This window comes from Colius striatus, chromosome 1 (assembly GCF_028858725.1).
Source record: "Colius striatus isolate bColStr4 chromosome 1, bColStr4.1.hap1, whole genome shotgun sequence".
NCBI classification, from domain to species: domain Eukaryota; kingdom Metazoa; phylum Chordata; class Aves; order Coliiformes; family Coliidae; genus Colius; species Colius striatus.
The window spans coordinates 14,546,653-14,569,274 of record NC_084759.1 but is presented as its reverse complement, the minus strand read 5'-3'; the positions used below and the strand labels follow the sequence as shown (position 1 = coordinate 14,569,274).

Genomic DNA, 22,622 nt, shown 5'->3' with positions numbered 1-22,622 from the left:
TCTAGAGCAGAAATTTTTTAAACCCAAGAGTCAAAATGAAAACATCAGCACAACAATTTTTTTTATAAACTGTAAGCCATATAAAGTAGAACTGAGCTCTGGATCCCTACTTGACGTGCAATCACACTGCAGTGCCACCCCTTGCTGATTCACAGAGTATGAACAGGGCCATACTAACAAGTGCAAGCCCCTTCAATGATACATCTGGTTAGTTTCCAGAAAGAGCACAAGAGTTAGAAATTTTAACACAATGGGCATAGGTTTGCATGGTTTTGACAGAAGACCCAAGTGTAGCCAGCAGGTCAAGTGATGTTCTTCTCCCTCTCTACTCTGCCCTGGTGAGGCCTCATCTGGAGCCCTGTGTCCAGTTCTGGGCTCCTCAGCTCAAGAGGGACAGGGAACTTCTGGAGAGAGTATAGAGCAGGGCCACCAAGATGATCAGGGGACTGGAGCATCTTTCATACGAGACAAGGCTGTGGGAACTGAGGCTATCTTCTGGAGAAGTCTTCTGGGGCAGTCTTCTGGAGAAGACTGAGGGGGGATCTCATTAATATTTACAAATATCTAAAGGGTGGGTGTCAGGAGGTTGGAGCATCCCTTTTTTCTGTTGTATCTAGCAACAGGACAAGGGATAATGGGATGAAGCTGGAACACAAAAAGTTCCACTTAAACATAAGAAAAAACTATTTCACTGTTCAGGTGACGGAGCCCTGGCACAGGCTGCCCAGAGGGGTTGTGGAGTCTCCTTCCTTGGAGGTCTTCAATACACTCCTGGACATGTTCCTATGCGACCTGATGTAGGTTGATCTGCTTCTGTAGGGGAGTTGGGCTAGATAATATCTGGAGGTCCCTTCCAACCCTATAATTCTATGGTTCTACGATTCTATGACATGTAGATTTCTGCTTGATATCTAGGGAAGGATGATCAGCAGATAGGAAGTGTCTGCACCCATTGCCTGTATAATGTGGGAAAGTTCCTTCAGTGAGCATTCAAGTATTTTAACATCTTACAGGATCTAAGCCTTATAGTTTGTCTACCTACAGATGATTCTTAATGTTGTCTGTCATCAGCATAGTCTGGTGCTGAGTGTTATGCCGAAATCTGGTTCCACACATCCACATTGCCTTCATAGCAGTCCAAACTCAGACTTTTAAACCTTATCTGTCCGTACGGATAGTGATGTGAATATGCTTTCAGGAAAAGCAGCAGACATATAGGCAGTCCAGATTCAATCATAGATTAATTTTCATTTTAAGGGCCCACCATGGATCATGTCATCCAAACCTAGTGCAGGACCAACTTCAAAGTTAAATCAGGATACTTAAGGTCTTCTGTGGCTAAGTTTCTAATATTTCCAACTAGAGTGAGTCAGCAAGCTTTTGGAAAACTTGTGACAATGTTTGACCACCCTCATGGTCAGTAGTTTTTCTTTAGAACTCACTGAAATGTCCCTTGCTTCAACTTGTGATTTTTGCTCCTTCTGTTTTTGATGTGTGTATCCAAGAAGAGACTGGCTCCTTCCTCCCTGTAACCCCCTTTAGATAGTTAGAGATGATTATTAGAACTCACTTTAGCCTTCTTTCCACTAAACAAATCTGGTTCTTGCAGCCTTGTTGTGGCTGTTTGGGACCAGCACTTTATTAATCATGATTACCCTTCACTAAACTCTTGATTTGTTCATCTTTCTCTTCTGGAGCAGGATCAAAACTGGACACGACACTCAAGGTGGAGTTCACAGGAGCTGCACTAAGGGGAGTGTTCATCTCCCTCAACCTGCTGTCACATTCTTCCTAATGCAGCTCAGTATATAGCCTTTGTCTCTGCAAGGCAAACAATTGACTCATGTTTAACCTACTGTCTGCTGGGAGGGTTTTTCTACAAGCTTTCTACTTAGCCGGTATGTCCACTATCTAGACTGATGCATAGGATTATTCCACATTAGGTGCAGGAATTCCCATTTTGTATCATTGAACCTCATGAGGTTCTTGCCAGCATGTTTCTCCAGAGGGCTGAGGTCCTTCTGAAAGGCAGCCCCTGCAACATGTGGACACAGTTCCTTAATGTGACATCACTGGCAAACTTGCTGAGGGCTCACACCATTCCACTGTATAGATTATTAGTGAAGATCTCAAGTGGTGTTGCCCCCAGCATTACCTTCTGAGGAGCACTGCTGGTAACCAGCTACCAGTTGTACTTGGAATTGCTGACCACTTCACGCAAGCCTCTTGGACCGTTGGGTTATCTACTGAATTTGTAGTCCACTTATCTCGTTACATCTCAGCATTTGTCTGGAAGGATGATGTGGATCACTGTCAAGAATACGCAGATATTTCTGCTACATTGACCTCATCCAGAAAGACAACTGACTCATCATGGCAAATTCACAGATTGGTTCATCACAATTTGGCTTTGGTAAATCTGTTCTGACTATTATCAGTCACACTCTTGTCTTTCACGCACCTGGGCATTGCTTCCAGGAGGATTCACTTGTTTATTTTACCATGGACTGAGGTTAGACTGACTGGTCTGCACCTGTCTGAATCCTTCTTTCTTTGCTTGTAGATGGCCTTGATGTGTGATATAGGAGTACCATGGCAAGGTGACTACCATCTCTTACATCTCAGCTCTGATCTGTGGCTGATGCATGGAAAAAAAAGTGTTAAATGTTCAGACCTTACAATGTTAGGGTCTTGTATTAATTTGAAAGAGATAAAGTCTTAAAAGAAACCCAAGCAGACTGCCTGTCCTTTTAAAATTAGTCAGTGACCAGCAGCATACGTTTTCTTTCCAATCTTTAAGGCTGTCCCTTCTGAATAAAACATGGTATAAGCTGCAGTCCCTGATTTCAATTCTTACTTCTGATTCAGATCGATGTTTCAAGGTAAGCACATGCTGTAACACTATGTGAAATGAGAATAGATTTAAGCATAGGATTTAAGAGGGAGGAGAGGGTAAGCACTGTACACCGAGTATCCAGCTTACTGCTCCAGTGCATCTTTCTATATCTTCCTTGCCTTTAAATTCAATCTCTGATGCAGACATTCTGTAATAATATTTTAAAGTAATTTGCATCCAGTCTATGGAATGCTTTAGTTCTAGCTTTAAGTTAAGGACTCCAATGGTTTCAGTCCTTGATAAGTAAAGCAGCAGGATTTCACAGCAATCACACCAAGACTAGGTTACATTTTAGCCACAGCAGTGAAGTTATGCATGAAACTGACTGTGCTGTAAAATCTCATTGTTATATGGATGAGGAATTGGACTGGCTCCAGACAGTGAAACAATCCCAAGACAGGGAAAAATGCATTTTGAAGCTTTTGGCAGAGTTGATTAGAGCAAAATGGGTTATTTTGCTGGTGGCTGCAAAGCATGGTCTAAAGATAATTAGGCAATGGGAACTGTTATTTGGTGTCAGGTGATACAGTGTATACACTGTATGGTGTTCACAGATGTTGTGTGCTCACCTTATCCTACCCAGCACTGGATTTCTCTATACCAGTCAAAAAGAGCATTACGTATTTACTTCCAAATGAACTTTTATGGAGTATGACCTGTGCACCTCCTAAGCCCTTTATTAAATCCTTTCTTCTTTGCTTGAAGCTATTTATTCTCATTATTTCAACATCACTAACATAAAGACCTTTCAGCTACTCTATTTGTCCTTTTCAACCTGGATTCTCATACCTAAGAGATAGCAAAGTGCAGAGAATTAACATCTTAACTGATAACTCTGGGATTTGAGGTACCAAAAGCTGCTAATGTCAGAATCAGAATGTCTTGACTATGATACTAAGGAGAATTCATGCAATTTGCCATTGAAAAATTTCCTATAGGTTTTTCAAATATAGTTCAGAATAGAAAAATACACTAAATAAAATATATTTTACTAATGGTTGATTTCAGAATTTGTGAAGAATGCATCCAAAGTTTTGAGCCTTCATTGAAAACAGCTGATTCCTTCATACTGCATAGGAAAAAAAATATCCTAATTATCTTGTTATTCCCTCCTACGCTTTGAGTAAGTCAACAGCTCTCCACAGTACTGACTCAGCTACAGCCTAAAAGACCCTGCAAAGACTTCTGAAAGTCATCAAAACTAGGCTTTTGAAGGCTAGCAAGCAAAGCCTTCCCTCCAGTGAAAGCCCTTTGCCAGGTCACCCCTTGCCATTTAAATTCAGCAGTTTAAGTACCGAAGCTAATATGTGCAACACTGTGATGGATATAATATGCTCTCTGCAGGAAAGCCCCCCACCTGGGTCCTTTAAATGCTGGTGCTTTCCCTCTCTGCCAGTCTCATTACAAAGACTCATTTCTGTGTTTATAACACATCAGTTGTAACAGGTTACACTCAGTGCAGGAAGGAGAACCGTTGAGCCTGAGGGAAAATTTCATCTGTGACAGAGTACATTTTGTTCAGTCTCCCACATATATTCTCCTGGACACAGATGTCTATTCATATGACCTGGGTCTGGGCCCTTTTTAGTGACCATTACTGAAAGTGTTGTTTCCTATGTTACTCCAGCTGAATTAAGACAGAATTAAGCCTTTGATCATTTTATTCTAACTCTTCTAGATATGCACCATCAGCAAATGCCATCCTCATCCACAGCCAACCCATCCTGATAGGAGCCTGCTTGTATCAGTGTCCAATCCCCTGGATGGTTGCAGTGCCAGAATGTGGATGATCCAGGCTTTTCCTTCAAGAAATCTCATTAATCATAGAGGCAGGATATTTTCTGCCTTCTTCTTCCATTGGTTTCTTTTTCCTTCACATAAATCAGCTGAAATGAATGGTAGCCAGATATGTCTTTGCTTTATTGGTAAGCAAAGCTGATGACACAAAGGTCCTGATGAGAATGTTTTGAGAAATGGGAAACACTTCCCTGCAAGAAAAATTAGCCCCAGAGCCTGCAATGAGAAGGGATAGCTTTGGATAGTAACAACAGGAAGAAAATATCATCTGCTAAAGAAATCAATATTCTCTGGACTTCTAAGTCCTGGCTGTGGACTTTTGGAGTGTATTTTTCTCCCAGTGAATGAGTATACCAGCAGCCCCATTGATTTTGTGCTTGTATCAGAAGGATGATCTGTACCTCCTTTGGAGAGACACTAGCTCTCTGGAGAGAACCACTGGGATTTCATGGTGAGATGTATCACAATTGCTATAAAATTGCAGCTTATCTGATAAATTCCCATTGACTGAGGTAACATCTTACCAGAGAAGTGAAGCTGGTATGATTTTTTGTAATAGCACTCGTGACATTTATGTACCCTTGCCTCTTGCATATCTGCCTTGTGAATATCTCTAGGCCAGAATGTAAAGGTACATGATATTTACAAATCATAGCTTTTTCCACAGTTTACTTTGTGACGCTGACAAGGACTGAGTCACAGAAGGAATGAACTGTCTTTGTTGAAGGTTTTCACATGTTTACAGTAAGGCACAAGCATAGTTGCATTCAGGACCAGAGATGGTGTTGAGCTATTAAACATATCTATGAAAATTTGATATGTTCACAAATGTTACACCACTATCTCAGTTCTCATTTGAGTTGTTCCTGTTTTCCTGCAATTAGCAACTAGTGTTTGAGGTGGGAATACAACACAAGTTCTAATGTCTTCCAATCCTGAATAAATTACTGAGCTTTTAAACACTTAGTTGGTAGACAGAATCATAAGGAGAAGAAGCAGGAAGAGAAAGAGGGAAGAAGAAATCAGAAAACTCATATAGAAATAAAACTCATGAAATTTGTTACTTTTATCTGTGTTACAATTGTGGAAAATGTATTTTTAGAAGGGTTTGGGGTTGGTGTTTTTTTAGCTTTATAAGCTGAAGGTAGAAACAGCACTTAAAGCCATAGTTGATAGTCTATAAATTATTTTTGTGATTAGCTTTACTACTTGTTTACATGACACACACATCTCACAGAGATATCAGGTATTTAAATACCAACCAACTACTGACATTCAATGAAGCTCATCAGTTTTAATTATGTCTTTCTGTGCCTATTATAGTAGCATTTACCAGCTGATATTAATATTGTTTGCATTGATTTCTCCATCTAAAAGAGAGTTATCTGAACTCCATCCATAAACAACACAGACAGACAACTTGAGAGAGCAAGTCATGCCACCTGTGCTAAATGTGAGGCAGGGATAAATCACTTTCCAAAGATATTTCTTTACTGACCACAGGAAGAGCCTTGTTAAAATGTTTGCCTTTTGTATGCCTGCAGTTAGGCAAAAGAAATGTTCATAATTACAAAAAAAAAAAGAGCTCAACACCGGAATAATACAGGTATAAGCAAAGAGGGAAGAGAGTAGAAGAATCTTGTACCCAAGGATCCAATAGGTCAGTGACAAAGCAAAGAAAATGACCAGTCTTCAGCATTCAGGGCAATATTTTACTGCAAGCTTTCCCTTCACCTCATAGTCGGTGTGAACTTTGCTACAGGAGACAATGGGAGCAGAATGAGAGCCTGAAAACAGTAGAAATCACTATAGCAGCAATCATCACCACTACACTCCACACATTTTCTAACCAGTGCCACATCACTTTGTGTTATTGGCTACCTGGAGAGTAGTATAAACCAGAGGAATGTCCCACTCAAACCTTACTAATGAAACATCTTTTGCATTGCAGTTGACTTGGACAGGTTGAATGATGATGTGAAACGTTACAGCTGCACTCCGAGAAACTACTCCGTCAATTTAAGGGAGGAACTGAAGCTGACAAATGTAGTTTTCTTCCCTCGCTGTCTCCTTGTCCAGCGATGTGGAGGAAACTGTGGCTGTGGGACATCAAACTGGAAATCCTGCATGTGCATGTCAGGGAAAACAGTGAAAAAATATCACGAGGTATTTTCTTTTCTTTGGTGCTTCTTTTGGGCATGTATTGCTTACGTGGATTCCCGGATCCTCGTGTTCTGCTTATATTTATTATCAGCTTCTACTGATCATACTATATCATGTTCTGTTATCATTATACTATATCATGTTATAGTAGCATTATCATGTTATATTATCATGCTTATATTGATTATCGTTGGATCTGCAGTGCAAGAATCAATAGGCAAAAATCACTGACCACAATGAAGTGTTATAGGCAAAGATACTATCATTCAAGATTGACTAGAGTGTTTAAATGAATGCCTCCTGTAGTCACTGTTCTGCCCGAAACAAAAAGTCTTCTTAGGCTTCCAGACAGGTTCAAGTTGCCTTAGAGTGGAGCCTAAACTTAGGTATTGCTCTTGTTCATGCTGTATACTAGCTTGGTACCTCATGGAGCAGCGTTCATACCTCCATTGCAGTGACACAGACCCCGACAGTCAACCTCCAGGAAGGCAAGAGTTCAAATAAGTGTAATATGAATGTCTTTAATGCCCACAACATTGCACAGTGATTTGCATTTTAAAGTGAATGAGCAGAGTGGGAGGAGGTTATATATGTGTCAGAAATGGATATTAACAGATATTTATGGGTAAGTTAATTTAGAAGACAGTGGAGAGAACGTTTGCCACCTGTCTCAGAAGATGCTGCCACAACATCCTAGGGAACTTTTTTGCAAGAATGAGGCTTACCTTGGACTGATTTCTCCAAGCAAAGGACTGGTACAATGTGAATGTACATATCACTGAAAATATTCCTTTTGGTAACACAGAGACATGTTTTCCCTGAGACGTTTGACTGCAATTCCTCTTGTTTTGTGCTACATCTTTGAAACTTATGACCATGCTTGGAAAGGACAATTAAGTCAGTTGTAAAGTCTCTTCCCTTCCAGATTTATTACCTGTAGGAAGCAATTGAATCTTTCAGGCCTAGATTCTTTCCCACTAAGCAATCTTTTAGGAAGGCAAAATTTCTGCATAAGAAATTTTCAGTTGCCTGAAACTAGGTAGCTACATGCCATGCTGACTTAATTTCTGACACATATCTCTAATAAGAGCCTGATTTACCGCTTGATATAAGTCTGAAATGAAAATAAATTTATGGCTTTTAAATCTGGATGTGATGTGGGCTCATACCATAAGGACATTAACTTGGGAGACCCTAGGGCTGCAGAGGTTGTTGAAGGTCAGACCTTTACTTTGCTGTGAGCAGTGTGGTTAAGGTAAGAGAATTTTTTTCCCACAATTAACTGCAGTCTACAAGCATACACCACATCAGCCAGGACTAGAGAATAGTTAATATTTTATCAATTTTAAACAAGATGCAGGGGATGACCCTAGTAATTACAGAGCAGAAAGCCTTATCTCAGTGGTAGAAAAGTTAATTGGAAAAAAAAATTAATAGGTATTAAAAAAACTAGATGACTATGAGCTGATAAAATGAACTTGGAATGCCTTATGTATGAGTAAATATTTATACAGCACCACAACATTGTACAAGAATGATAAAAGACCTGGCACCTCCTTAAGAGAGCAAAGAGTCGACCAGATAATATCAGACATGGATTATAAGCTATTTAAGTGATAAAAAGCAAAGAGGTAGAAGGGATGAACAACTTTATACATGAGAAGTGGCTACCTATGAGTGCCCCCAGCACATGGATTGTATTTCATGTATGATCAGTCTGATGGGAACTGAACAGAATGATGGCAAAGCTGACAACTAGCACAGGAAATAACATACTTGAACAGCAGAGAGCTGCGAAGGGTTTCAGAAGCCTTTGTAACTGCTTATAAATGCAGATTAGAAAAAACAGCAAGCATTGGGATGAGTAGTCTCAAGTATTTATTCATGTAACGCTGAATGTGTGACAGGAGGAGAGAAAAATGAGGGGTAGAAGTTAGACTAAAGGTTGAGTAGTGAATCACCATGAAGCGCTTCAGGAAAACAGTTACTTAATGCGTTGATGATAGGAAAAAAAAACCAAGTGACAGTCTTCTGAAGGAACAGAAGTGAACAGGTAATAACACAGCACATATTATAGCCTGGATAAACTGATGGGGTTACTTATGCTGGATTTTGACTGTTGGTGCTTAAAAGAATACAGGCAGGAGTAGAAAAGATAATTAGAAGCAGAAAACATACAAGAAGAGATCCAGGAGAAGATATACATCAGAAACCTTTGTAAGGAAAGTGTCTGAAAAGTTTTGGATAATTTTATTTAGAAAACAAATGGAAATAAGAGAAGACACAGTGAAAGAGAAAATAGTGAATAGTACCTAAAGGAAAATTAGATCTTCCTAAATAATCTTGCCCTTAAGAAGAGAACAAAAGAGAGATAGAAAGGGAACTAATCTTAAATGATAAAACGGAATTAGGGGGGTTTCGTACAGTAAATCTAGATAGAATTTGAACACTTATACATGGTGCATAATTCAGAAGGATTCTGAGAGAACTAGAATATAAACCAAAGTATCATGGATCACATCTGTATCAAAAGTTAAGCCAACTATTGAAAGCAGCTAGAAGAAAAGTACTAATTATAAACATGTTATCAAGCAATTATTTTTTATCAGATGTTATGGAGCATCGGGTGCTGGGACACCAGAATATCACGCTAACCTGATATTGATCAGAACTAGGATGTCACAATTTGTGACTTCCCCAAATTAATCACTAAATTCAGGAAAATCAATATTCACAGTAATGTATCGCTGTTAATTTATTTCACTGCTCCTTTGTTCTCTGAAAACTGTGTGAATTCAAGACAGTGTTTCAGCTTTAATGTTAAATGGCTTTTGTAAATTTAAATTCAAATGTGATCCCTTAGGGATAAATTAACAACTCACTGAGCAGAAATTTAGCCAAGTGTCTCCATTAATGTGAGTGGAAGTCATGCATATAAATTCACGTATGACATACTAAAGATGTGTCCATTAATTTTAGTCCAAAATATTTTCCACTTTATTATTATTATTAGCCATGCACAGCTAATCGGTTTCATTCTTTATTCTCCTTTGACACTTAACTCTAATTTTATTTAAATGAATGGCAGTAAAGGCACTGAGGAGGCGCCTCTCAACATGTCAGTTTTAGAACCATAGAGCTGGTTTACTCTTTTTGAAGACAATTTGAAACCCATTAAACTTAACCAAAAATCCTTTAGCCACACAATGAAGGACAGAGCTTCATAGCTTATGAAATCTCCAGTGCTGTTAATTTGCTTAAAAAGCTCAGCCTTTTGCTGCAGGAGAATGTAGCCAAATTCAAACACAAGCCTCAATCGCTTTGATTTACTTGCAAAACACACCAGAAAGCAGTACAAGATAGTGAAGTGGAGAAGGTGTTTGTAGCAGATGAAACTGAATCCTGCAGACCCAAGACCACTTCTCTTGCCAGGATGATTTTGCTTATCTGCTATCCTGGAGCTTCATCTACTGAGCTCATGGACCCACGAGAACTGTTTGTCTTGCACATGGGTGTATGCTTGTCCTTAACAGTAAAAACGTGACTGGAAATCACTTGAAAGTTGCCTGGTATTTCTGAGCTACCTGGTATTTCTGGGTGAGAAAAACGAGGAGGTACATTTTCTAGAAGCAATAGGCTCCTTTTTGGCTCTGTAGACAGTGCCTTGCGGTGCTGGAGTAGCTGCATCCCAGTAGCTGGGGGGACACTAATGCCCAGAGTGCTGAAAGAGAAGCTTCTAGTCCAGAGAGATTTCAAGTTTCTCTTCTTATGCTCTTACTGTTTTTTAGTTACCCCTTAATTCCTATTCAAAGCCTCACACTATACTCATCATGGAGCGCTCCCTCCTAATATTGCAGGCCTAATAGCTATCACATATAGCCTTTAATTTCCCCAAGCTCTGAGTGCTGCTCCAGTTCCCTGAACAGACTGTACAACTTTTTCCTATTGTGTGCAATTGTAAGAAGTAATTCAACAGCAGGGAGAATGAGAAAATGAGAATGCCATGGTAAGGTGTACCTTTTTCTTTATTGCCCTGGGAAATGGTAATAATGAGATCTTGGGTCTTTTTTATAACCTGGATGTTTGCCATAACTTTACCAAAATACTCAGTAGTTTCCAGAAATAAACAGGTACATAACTTGAGTTAACAGAGAGTTTACTTGAGACCAAAGCTCGTGGACAAAATACTCATGACTTATCACATACTGTCATGAACCTGGCAAACTAAACAGGCCAAGTGCTGAAAGTGCCTCAAAACATCTCTCAGGCACAGTCTACCATAAGTAATACTGAGTTATGTCTCAGGGCCTTGTGCAAGGGAAAGACAGTGGAATACATGGAAATGGATGCAGCACACCTTGATCAAATGCTTATGTTTGCTGCTGTCTATCTTGCTAAAGGGGAGCTTTTCATTTCAGTGCAATTATTTGGAAATGCCTGGAGTTGCTCTTTAAAGAGAGAGGGGCTCCAAACCTGGTGATCACCCAGCCCTGAGGATGTGTGGGGGAACTCAGGCCAGGACTCAATTCAACTTGGGCTGCAGCTGTGCCATCCACCCAGCACTCACATACCTCAGAGAAACAAGAAATCGGTTTCCCCATCTCATTGCTGTAACTGATGAGATGTGAAATGAGTTTCCATGAGGAATAAATGCTCTTAAGGTAGCAACAAGAATTTGTCAGAGTGTATAAACCTCCAAAAGCACAGTGCTGAGCAACACAGCCAAAAGGCATATAAGGAGAAAAGCAAAGTGGTGAAAGCTGATTGTGTCTTTTACCTACTTCTTGTCTCTCCTGTAAAGACTGATGCATTTTTCACTGTCTAGAGGTGCTTCTTTCCATCCCCCAGTTTTCAAAGCACTATACCTCCATTCAAGTTCCATATTGAGTGGAGGTTATCTGATGCCTTCACAGGATGTACATGCAATTAATTCTCAATTACAAGGTTTAGATTAGTGTTAGAGTGGCTATTTCATATCCCTTGCTGCCTTGAAAGAGGTAGCAGGCATCTCAAAATACCTACACAATACTAGGCCTTTGCACAAGTTCTGGAGCATAGAAACAGCCTTTACTGGACCCAGCATTATAAAGGGAAAACAAGACAGTAGGTAGTATTATTGGGGAAAAAAAAACCCAGGGGAGCAGGGGAGAAAATAAAAAGATGACATGAGACTTCAGTAAAACAGAGGAATTGTTAAAATAGAATTAAGAAATGTAACATACAATTTGCTGCTGTAGGGGCCTTTTTTCTTTCTGTTTTGGTGTGTTTTTCAGAGAAATGAGAAGCAAAGTGCAAGGAGGCAGTTGAGAGAACAGACAATAATTCTCACTGTCTTTACACAGGGAAACGTAGCGTAACAAGACAAAAATTATACGAATGCTACTGATACGACAAAGGAAATTTGCTAAAGGATTAAAAAGAGAAAGTGTCGTCAAACCAGTATGCAAGGAATTTGGTCTGATTGTTGTATGCCCTAGAGTTGATAGTACATGTTTAATGGAGATAAAAGGTTGTTATGGTAATAGAGGCATAGAATTAACCTGACAAAAAGAGTTAACGCATAGAAATATTATATAACAAACAGCAATGGGATTTATTTGGAATGCAAATACAAGGAAACAGAATGAGTCAGGAATTACTGCTACGTTACAGGACAAGCAGAGGAGGCACAGGGGTGAAGTGAGAGAAGAAACTTCTTTTCTTACTAGACGAAACTGAAAATTCTTGGGATGACATCTGGAAGTTAAACAAGTGAGGTTTTCCATGGTACATGTCTGGGCAAAGAGGTAATTTGAGAAGGAAGAACACCTGTATCTGGTCAGTGAAAATGCAATAACTAGAGCCAAGATGCACAACAAAACCACAAAAAGTAAGAGGCTTGTTGATATCATGTGTGTCAAAAACATCATAGCTGTAGTGACTGTTTCAGATGCCCGAGTTTGAAGGCAATTAATTTTTTTCCTGTTTCCTGTGTTAAAAACAGGTGTTTCATATTCAAACAAATTTAAAAAAAAATCAACAATCTCCTCTATATTTAATAATCCCTTAGTTTGAATGCTACCACCAATCAGCAAACAAACTTTTTTCTTGTTCCTGATATCCTGTAATTGTCTCTGTTAAGAAAGAATACAGCTTTGGGTCTTGTATTGTTATCTTAGGCTATGTTCCTACTACAGTAAAGGTCCCTATGCTAAATTATGAACCATTTTCCCATAATGCTCGGTTTCGATAGCTCAGAGCACAACTAAACTGTATGTGACCTTTGGATTAGATAACTTTCAAAAATTGCAGAGTAAGAGTTTTCATGTGTATCAGAACTTGGATCTGTGTTGAAAGTTTTGCACTCTTGATGCTTCCTCTTTCATGAATCTCAGACAAATATAATTTGGTTTGCATGCTCAAATTATAGTATTTTTAGATGAGGAGAAGATTAGATAATGCTGCATAGCAGGATTTTAAAATAAGCTCTGCAAAGTACAAATCTCACTATCTAAAATAGCATCCAGAGTTGTTTTCCATCCTCTGTCAGTGGAATACGAAGCTCACTAGATATTTGGTAAGCCATAATCATGTTATTGATTATCTGTGGTCTTCACAAGCTAATTAGAAAAAAAACTGCTGACTTTTTGAATGAGACTTCAGATTTCTATTGGTGTGTAAACTACTTGTCAAGAACTTAACAAATAATATTACTATTGTTCTTAATAAATAAAGTAAATAATAATGAGTAAGAAATGGCTATGAGCAACTGGATATCCCTTTTTAAAAATTATTTTTCAGAAGTGTTGATGGGATTCCTGTTACTCTTTGCTTTCTACTAAAACAGAAATCAGTCATCACAGAGTGTCATGGCTAAATGTTGCCTGACTTAAAATATAGATGATACATGGTTAGGAACATAAACAAATGCTGGAAGGAGTGGTTCACCTCATCTGGCTCTACCCATCTAAAGCTGAGTCCAGCCTTTGGGCTCCTTTCTTAGTTAGCAGAGTTAGCTCCACCAGAGGCAGATGTTTCACATGAATCATTCTCTGGAGTCACTACTTTGTTACAGATTCTACTGGAGAAATGCCAGGAATGGGTCAGGGTGAACAGATTATCTGCAGCTGGGCCCTTTCTCCAGCAGTGATTACTCACTCTGCTCTGCTCATCCGCTGGTCATGAAGTACTCTCACAGATCTGCTGAGATTAGAGGGGCTGCTGGGCTGTCAGCCCTAACCTCTTGCACTCCCCAGGCCACTGGAAAGCACATCGCTGCCCCCAAAGCAAGACCTGAACTTTTACTTTGGGAAAGGCAGACAGTTTCTGATGTCCTCAAACAGGCTGGAAACCCCACAGTTCCTTGGAAGGCTGTCCGGGTGATGAATTGGCCTAAGTTGAACAAGTGTGCTCTAATTCCAGATAGGAATTTTTCTGGCTTCAGCTTGCAGGTACTGTTATTTGTGATGGCTTTACTCTCTCCTTTAAAGAATCCTTCAAAAGCTGGCATCCAAATTCATTACACACTCAATGAGCAAGGTTCCTGGCAAGGAAACATATGCAAGCAGTTTCTTTATATTTTCTTCACCACTATCTCCAAAGAACATTTTGCAGTGGCCACAGCCACTTTACCTTGAAACTTCTCAGATGCTCTGGCATATTGGTGTGCTCCTACAAAGCTGTCTGCACAAGAAATGTTACAAGGCCCTGATACCCCTTTTTTGTATTACTTATAACCACTAAATCCAATTCAGAAACTAAATCCTCTATCTTGATTTTTTTTTAATTGCTTTAATAGTTTTATGACCGTAATTAACTCAGTGTTTGATGAGAAGGATATGGCTGTAGTTATATATCCTTTGTGAGGCAATGATCTGAACAGATGAGACACTACATTTTCATTAGTAGTAAAAGACATTACTCCTTTAATTTGAAAACTGCAAGGTTATTCTTTTTCACCTAGACAAAAGAAATCTTTTGGGCATTTTGGACCTTCCTCATATGTCCTTACAGCTACCGATCCCATTGAAAAGGAGCAAAAAACTGTCCTGAATAAGATTTTCTTTGAACTATTTCAAATATTTCACTAGTTCCTCACCTTTGAGGACCTGACCATGTAATGAATAAACAGCAGCTATTTTCAGAATAAAGGGTTTTCTTTCAACTTTTGAGGTCACTAGAAACAGCCTTATTTCCAGATTCTTCCTAACTCCTTTGTATTTAGCTGAAAACTATTAGATGGAAGCTAGACAGAGAGCTTTGAGCTTCAGTTCTGTGATCAGTTATTAATAATGTAGCAGTCCTACAGTGTGATCTGTCAAGACTGGATCAATGGCCTGAAGCCAACTGTATGAAGTTCAACAAGGCCAAGTGCCAAGTCCTGCATTTGGATCTGGACAACTCCATGTAACACCACAGGCTTAGGGCAGAGTGGCTGGAAATCTGTCCAGAGGAAAAGGATCTGGGCGTGTTAATTGACAGGCAGCTGAATATGAGCCAACTGTGTGCCCAGGTGGCCAAGGCGGCCAATGACATCCTGACTTATGTTAGAAGTAGCACGGCCAGCAGGACCAGGGAAGTCATTATGCTCCTGTACTTGGCACTGGTGAGGCCGCACCTCAAGTAATTTGTTCAGTTTTGGGCCCGTCACTATAACAAAGACACTGAGGTGATGGAGCATGTCCAGAGATGGGTAACAAAGCTGATGAAGGGTCTGGAGCACAAGTCTGATGAGGAGCAGCTGAGAGAACTGGGGCTGTTTAGTCTGGAGAAGAGGAGGCTGAGAGGAGCCGTGATCATCCTCTACAACTACCTGAAAAGCGTTTGTAGTGAGATGGCCCTTGGTCTCCTCTTCCAAATAAGTAACAGAAAAGAGGAAATGGGTTTATGTTGTGCCAGGGGTGGTTTAGATTGGATATTGGGAAAATCTTCTTCACTGAAAGGGCTGTCAAGCATTGGAACAAGCTGTCCAGGGAAATGATGTGTTAAATACCTTCTTGGAGGTATTTAAAAGTCATGTAGATGTGCCATTTATAGGGACATGTTATAGTGGTGGACTTTGTAGTATTAGTTTTATGGTTGGACTCAATGATCTTAACGTTTTTTCCAACCTAAATGATTCTATGACGTAAGCTGTGTTCAGACATTGCCTTTTTCTTGTCTGGGGAAGTGTCTGCCAATTTATTTTTCTACTTTTATCAGCAAAGCCCATTTACATTGCTCATGTTTCTTATTATAAAATACAGGGAAAATCCCAAGTTGTCAAGAGGTTTTTGAGCTTAAATATAGTGCACATATTTTCTCTCATCCCATTGTATACTTTTGTTTTCTCTGAGTTGAAAAAAGCAGATTAACTTGTCCATGATCTTGGCAATTGCCAATCATCTGCATTTGTCAGGTTTTGGTGAAAGCCTTCTTTAAATAAAGATTTTTATCATGGGTTCAGCAGCAGCGGCTGTACCTGATTTTAAGAATTAGAAAGGTTTTTTTCTTTAAAAGAAAGCATCTTTGAAGATGTTGTTTATATTCAGCTCTGTAATAATCATAATAACCTGATTGAGTTCACTTCCTCTGTGTTTTGGAGGACAATGTGATAAGATAAATTGCCCTGGTGTCCATGGGGATTTATTGCGTATATTGAGTCAATTAATGTTTGAAATAAATTCAAATTCATTGTAATTGTACTGCTTAAAAAAAAATAAAACTAAATTACATGTCTCTGTGTTTCTTACAGGGAAAAGTAATTATATCCTCCTAACAAGTTAAAACAACATATCTGTACCTTGCTTAGGCACAGTCCTTCCTCTCAGTATTACATGGGTTAAAGATAAATTTTATCACAAATGGGTTGATAAAATTATAGACCGTGTTCAGTGCTTTTCACTTTTTTACATCCTATGGCCTTTCTACCTTCCAGGCATTAATGGTAGAGAATGAATGGTCTCATCCCAAAGGCTGTTCACCTGCCAGCCCTTCCCAGCATGCTTGGTTGACCTTTGGCGAGTCATTCACACTTACTTTGGATTCTTTACTTTCTAATTCTGTTGAAATTGTTAATACTTTGTTGATCTGATATGCTGCCCCTTATGCCCTTTCCTTCCTGAGACTTTCTCAATTCTTGGATAGTATTGTGATATCAAAGTACAGAAATTACTTTGTAAGAAAAAGGGGATTATTAACTGAGTAACAGTATGATCTGTTAGTTAGGGGATCTGTTATTCAGGGCAGAGTGTGGGTGTTTCTGTTGTTGAAACACTAAAGATGTTTAGGTCCCACTTCCTATTGGACCAGTGGCTTTAGTAAGTCATAGACAAGACAGACTTCATCTTTTAAACAAGCAAGACAAATCTATCTAATCTAGCAGTCACTTGGCCAAGCAAACATGAGTCACAACAGCCTGCCGAGAGATGAAATATGTTAACTCTAGTACCTTACCAGTGTATGGTTTCTGGACTCAAATGTTTGAGGCCACAGAGAGTAGAACCAGCCTTGTTTTCTCCATGCTCTGCTCCACATCAGTAGATAAATGATTTCAAAAGGGAAAGGTCAATATAGTGCCACTGGTAGGTTTTCTGATAATGTGCTGCAGAGTCTTTTGCAACTCAGTTTCTGCCTCTCCATCCATACCAGTTTGACAATGATGCATATCTTTTTGTGCCATGTGCTGTAAGAAGTGTTCCTAGTCTTAATTCATTTATTGAACCTAATCCAAACTAGTATTTGAGCTTCAGGACAGAAATTAGAAATTAATATATCTCTTTTTTTTTAACTACTTCAGGCTTATCAACAGTAAACTAATGAAACCAGATTTTCTCCCCTCAACTTGCGCCACCATGCTGCTGGGGGCCTGAGCTCCCAAACAGCAACTTGGTCTCCAACAGTAGACTCATAAAGCATGCTCCTGCAAGTCACCATCCTGCTCAGCATTTTTCAGTTCATGCTTTACACACACTATCACACAAGACTAGATATAAATGCAACATTATGACTGTTTTCTGTAAATCCAGATGACGATTTTTCAGAAGTCATAGATTCATATAATAGTACAAGTGGGAAGGCAGCTCTGGAGGTCAGCTGGCCTAATCTCCTATTCAAAGCAGAGAGAATTTTCAAGTTAGATGAGGTTGCTCAGGGTTTTGCGTTGTTAATTTTTATTATCTTCTCTCTGGGCAGTATTTTCTTGCATATACCCAAATAGAATTTATTTTATTGCTTCTTGTGTTTGCTGCCTCTTTTTCATCTTCTCTATAACCTACAACCCTCTGCTTTAGGGATCTCAGGATTATCTTGCCTAGATTTTTTTCAGAGGCCTTCTATGTGATGTATACTTCCTAGGAAATAGTTGTGTTTGTTTGCTTGTTTGTTTCACATTATTCACCCTAAATTCTTAAGAAAGGATTTAAATTAAGGTAGAGATCTTTGAGGTAAGCCAACAAAGTCAGATTCCAGAGAAACTCAATGAGATTTGACACATATTTTGCACAAGATCCATTCATCTCCTTTTGCTTCCCGCAGGCATTTTGGTGTTGGACCAATTCTAGTGTGTGCTTCAGAAATTTTGAATTTCATTAAAAAATGTTCTTTGTTCTTTAGAAAAGAAATATTATAGAAGTGAGGGAAGGGGCAGAGAAATTCAACTATGTTACAAGCCTGAAAATCATCAAGCCAAAGGAAACATGCTTGATAGTTTACGCACAAAAGAGTAACTTCGGACATAGGGAACTGCACGATATGAAGTTACCTGATGTAGGAAATAATTGACTATGCCAAAGCTCCAGAACAAACAGTACAGCAGGGTGTCACACAGTGGAAAGAAAAAATTGGAAGTAAAGCAAAAATATGTCCAAATTAATGCTGGTCGGGGCCATTAAGGGCTGTTTATGCCCTAAGGGCCCCAATGCTCTTATCCTCAAATCTCTTACACTGTTTTGTAATCAATTAATTTCTGTTGATCCTCCCAGGTGCTGAAATTCGTCCCTGAGGCTGGGCATCCCAGAAGAAAAGGTAGAACCAGGAACAACATGTCCTTAATAGATATACAGCTGGATCACCATGAGCGTTGTGATTGTATCTGCAGTTCAAGGCCACCTCGATAAAAAATAAAGATAAGAAAAAACCAAGACACACTAATTGCAGCTTACCAAATGTTTACTTTTAAGCAGGATTGCTCTGAGGACCTTTACTCACTAATCATTTGAACTTTGCTACTAGGCTGCGTTTGCAATTAGCAAAAATGATCGCTGTGTTTCAGCATAGCTGTGCTGATTAGTGCCATGGCAGCTGAACAGGTATATCATAGATTTATGTATCAGCATCCAAGAATATAGGATTATGATTATCTGTAGCTAGATTCTGAGGGTGGAGATTTTTAAAGCTCATTTGTAGTCCTTAGGCACACAATGCTGACTGATATTAAACATCAGTTGCGTAGGCATTTATGGTAGCTGGCAATGAAATAATGTTTCTGTTTCTCACTCACTAGTTCTTACACTCAAATTCTGCTGCCATTTCTACCTGCTTAATTCTCCTGACAATCAGTAGGGTTTTGTGGGTATAAATGAGGAGAGAATTTGAGCCTGTATGAGTGCAAAATGATTTGTCCTGCTCCAAGAAGGAACTTCCCAGCATTACAGCCCAACAGAGTGAGATATAATGAGGAAAATCCATCACTACATGAAACAACACACCAGTAAAGTCAATTCTGACTGTTTGTACTGGAGCAAATCATGTGCTGAAATGAGTAGATGCTTTGGATAAACTGGCACACTGGTGGTAGTAGTGGGGTGCAGAGGCTGGTACTTTTTCCGTGATGACTGCATGGGAGCCATCAGCATGGTGCTTCTGCGAGAGGGGACTCCTGCCAGGTCCCCAGGCAAATCCCTATGGGCTGGGCCAGTTCTAGTCTCTACCTACCTGGATTGGACTCCTACCCCTTGCCCAGAGCTGCCCACAGTTGCCCAAGAGGAGCCCCCTCCACAAAAAAAGGGAGAGACAACCCTCCCCTTGTATCTCCCTTGCTGCGGTTTGAGGAGTGCCATATTTCCCTACACAGGCAATGAAGATGGGGCACTTGTTTGTTGAAAATATTGATTTGTTTTGCAGTTGTGTTACTGGGAAATAAAACTGTGCTTGAGATTTAATTATTGTTATTTGGTTTGGGGTTTGTTTGTTTTAAAAATGAATTATTATAACTTTGTCATATATGCATTAATCTTAGTTATCAGACGTTAGTTTTCTCATTTCAGCTCTGTGTATTGCCATGGTTAAACTTTTGTCAGTGAATTTCTTTTTGATTGCATTCTGCTGAGGCATATTTGCTCATTAAGCAATGTCTGTCTGTCATGGAAAATGTACATCATTTATTAACTTCCAGAAGAATATTATTAAACATCATTTCATAATTAATAAAATAAGCACTTTAAAACCTACGGCATAGCTTCCTATAAAGTGCTCTAGCTGAGAAAGGAAAAAAACCCTTCCAAACTAGCTTTAAAGATTTTTAAGTGCTGCTCCAGAAGAGTAAAATCTGTGCAAATTTAAGTGCCGCAAATTGGAGTTTGTGTCATGAATGTAACAGGGGGAACTGAGCAGCACATGTAATGGCTGAGGTTTTATATTTAATAGCAGACATAGGCAGCCCTGATTCATCTTGTTTGTGTTGCCTCTTGTGTTTTTGTATCTTTGAAAGAGTGAAGTAGTTTGAAAATAGCGTGTTATAATTAGTGGAAACTGGCATGTACTATAGTGTAACATTGAGCAATAATATTTTAGCAATCTACAGTTTTGTTACAAAAGTGCCCTAACGTTCTGACTTTATCAGCTGAAGTATTTTGTAAGTGATCTTTTATATTTTTAGACAAACTTTACTGAAACATCCTTTAGAAGTGTTGTGTTGCTTTCTTTCCTGTACTTTAACCTTTGAGGTTCAAAGTGTGTGGAATTTTTATTATTTATATTAATTTTTCCTCTCTGGCTCCCAGATATCTATTTTTAAATGCTCCTGAGTGCTGACTTGGGAAGAGATTCATCATTTTGAAAGCAATTCACATTAAAAGAACACCACTGTAACCAAAGATTGCCAGTTTCATTTCCTAGTTCAGGACTGTTTAAGGAGTAATTCATTCTTTTTCTGTCTCCAGCTTAGTAACATGATTGACCCAGCCATCATATACTTTTAGCTAATTTTGGAAGAAATTTGCATGCAATTGGCATGACATTGGCAGACTTGGCAATGCTGATCATTTTTGAGACAGTGTACTCCAATGTATATTTCTGACTGAATTATGCCCAAATTATGCCTGAGTGCTCTGACCTCACAGCATTGGTTGTAGGAAATATTAGTTTCATATAACTTCTTGCTTTGAATGGTCCTTTCATTCCCACTCTCCCGCAGAGGAAAATGTGCACCAGATATTCACTGCACCTGGCATCTCCCATGTACCTCTGCCTGCTCAGTCTCCAACCTAACAGCCATGTGTTGGAAGGGGTATGCACATCTCCTATTTTGGGGGGATCCAGCTTTGTCTGGAACCCTAAGCTTCTGCTACAGGTGATTGAGAGAGAGAGCCTCTTCCAAAGTGTGCCTTAGCTCCCAGGTTGAAGTCACTCAATGTGGGAGCTTTCTCTGACTATGCAGAAAGATCAGAAACCAGATTTGAGCAAAGGTAGATGATATGAATACTCATTCTAAAGGCTGAACAGCTGCTAATTTAACTAACTGAATTAGATATAGGCAGCAATGGATGCCAAGGTCCAGCAGAAAAATTCCTCTGCAAAGTAAAGAGAGATTGGTATAATAGGGCTTATCCTCTTGCTTAATGTTGGGTTTACTTTCTTAAATGTAGGCTAACGAGTCACAAAATTTAACATATTACTCCTGGGACACTTAGTAATGAGTGGAACTATTTGTGGCTTTATGTTGCAGTGTGAAGTAAGAAAAAAATCCCCGAAACCCAAGCCCCAGACTGCAGTGACCCTGGTGAAACCAACAAAACTTTTTATTTATTAGCAGAAATTACAGAGATGTTTTTCTATGCATTTATTTTCTCCTTTGTCTATGTAATAATTGCTATGTTGTTTACATACTATTATAACTTAAAAGCTATTAAAAAAACTAATCTGGTTAATTTTTATTGGTGGAATTGGAACTCCCCAAAATAAATATTTTTTCAAAGGAAATTCAGAAAGATTCTTAATTTCAAACCACTCACTAGCTTTCTATTTACTGTATTCTTCCAGGATAGAGCCTATTTCTCAAGTGCAATTTATACAGGGTTTTTTTTGTTATCTCAGTTAAATGCAGCTTTCCTAGCAGTATTTTTACTTTATGCAGTATGTAATGTGTCTTATCTTGATGAAAAAATAAATACTGCTTTTGAAAGAAGATACTCTGAGTGATTTTTCAGAATTCGGATGAACTATATCTCATAATTTACTGGAAGACACTTCTACACCATGACAGCATCCATGCTATGTCTCCTTGTCAATTTTAGCAGTTATTCCCTGGAGCTTCAGGGAAGTACCAATGTACAGTTTTGGGATAACTGAGTTTAAATCACCAAGCTGAAGGAGCTGACAGTTTCCTTGCAAAGCAGCAGCAATGTGACAGCAGCACAGCATTTCTGATGATAGCTGGATTTGAGCGCTCCCTCAGTCTTAGTGCTGGTCTCAGCCCTCATTGGCTTGGCCTGATTCCAGTAGAGATGTCCTTGCTTGTCCTATTGAAGCTGCTCCTTACTGGCAAAGGAAGCTCCTGCTGAAGCTCTGCATCTCACCTGAACAAGGGCAC

At 39.2% G+C, this 22,622-nt stretch overlaps 1 protein-coding gene across 3 annotated transcripts in view; it reads left to right on the top strand.

Annotated features, from left to right (window-relative positions):
* PDGFD (platelet derived growth factor D) overlaps positions 1 to 22,158 on the top strand; it is a 140,577-nt gene extending 118,419 nt beyond the window's left edge. For all 3 annotated transcript variants that reach the window (XM_062020397.1, XM_062020398.1, XM_062020396.1), the window contains 2 exons: positions 6,645 to 6,859; positions 18,796 to 22,158. In XM_062020397.1, the coding sequence (XP_061876381.1) occupies positions 6,645 to 6,859; positions 18,796 to 18,930 (350 nt within the window). In that variant the 3' untranslated portion in view covers positions 18,931 to 22,158. The remainder of the gene's footprint in view (positions 1 to 6,644; positions 6,860 to 18,795) is intronic.
* The last annotated feature ends 464 nt before the right edge of the window (positions 22,159 to 22,622 follow it).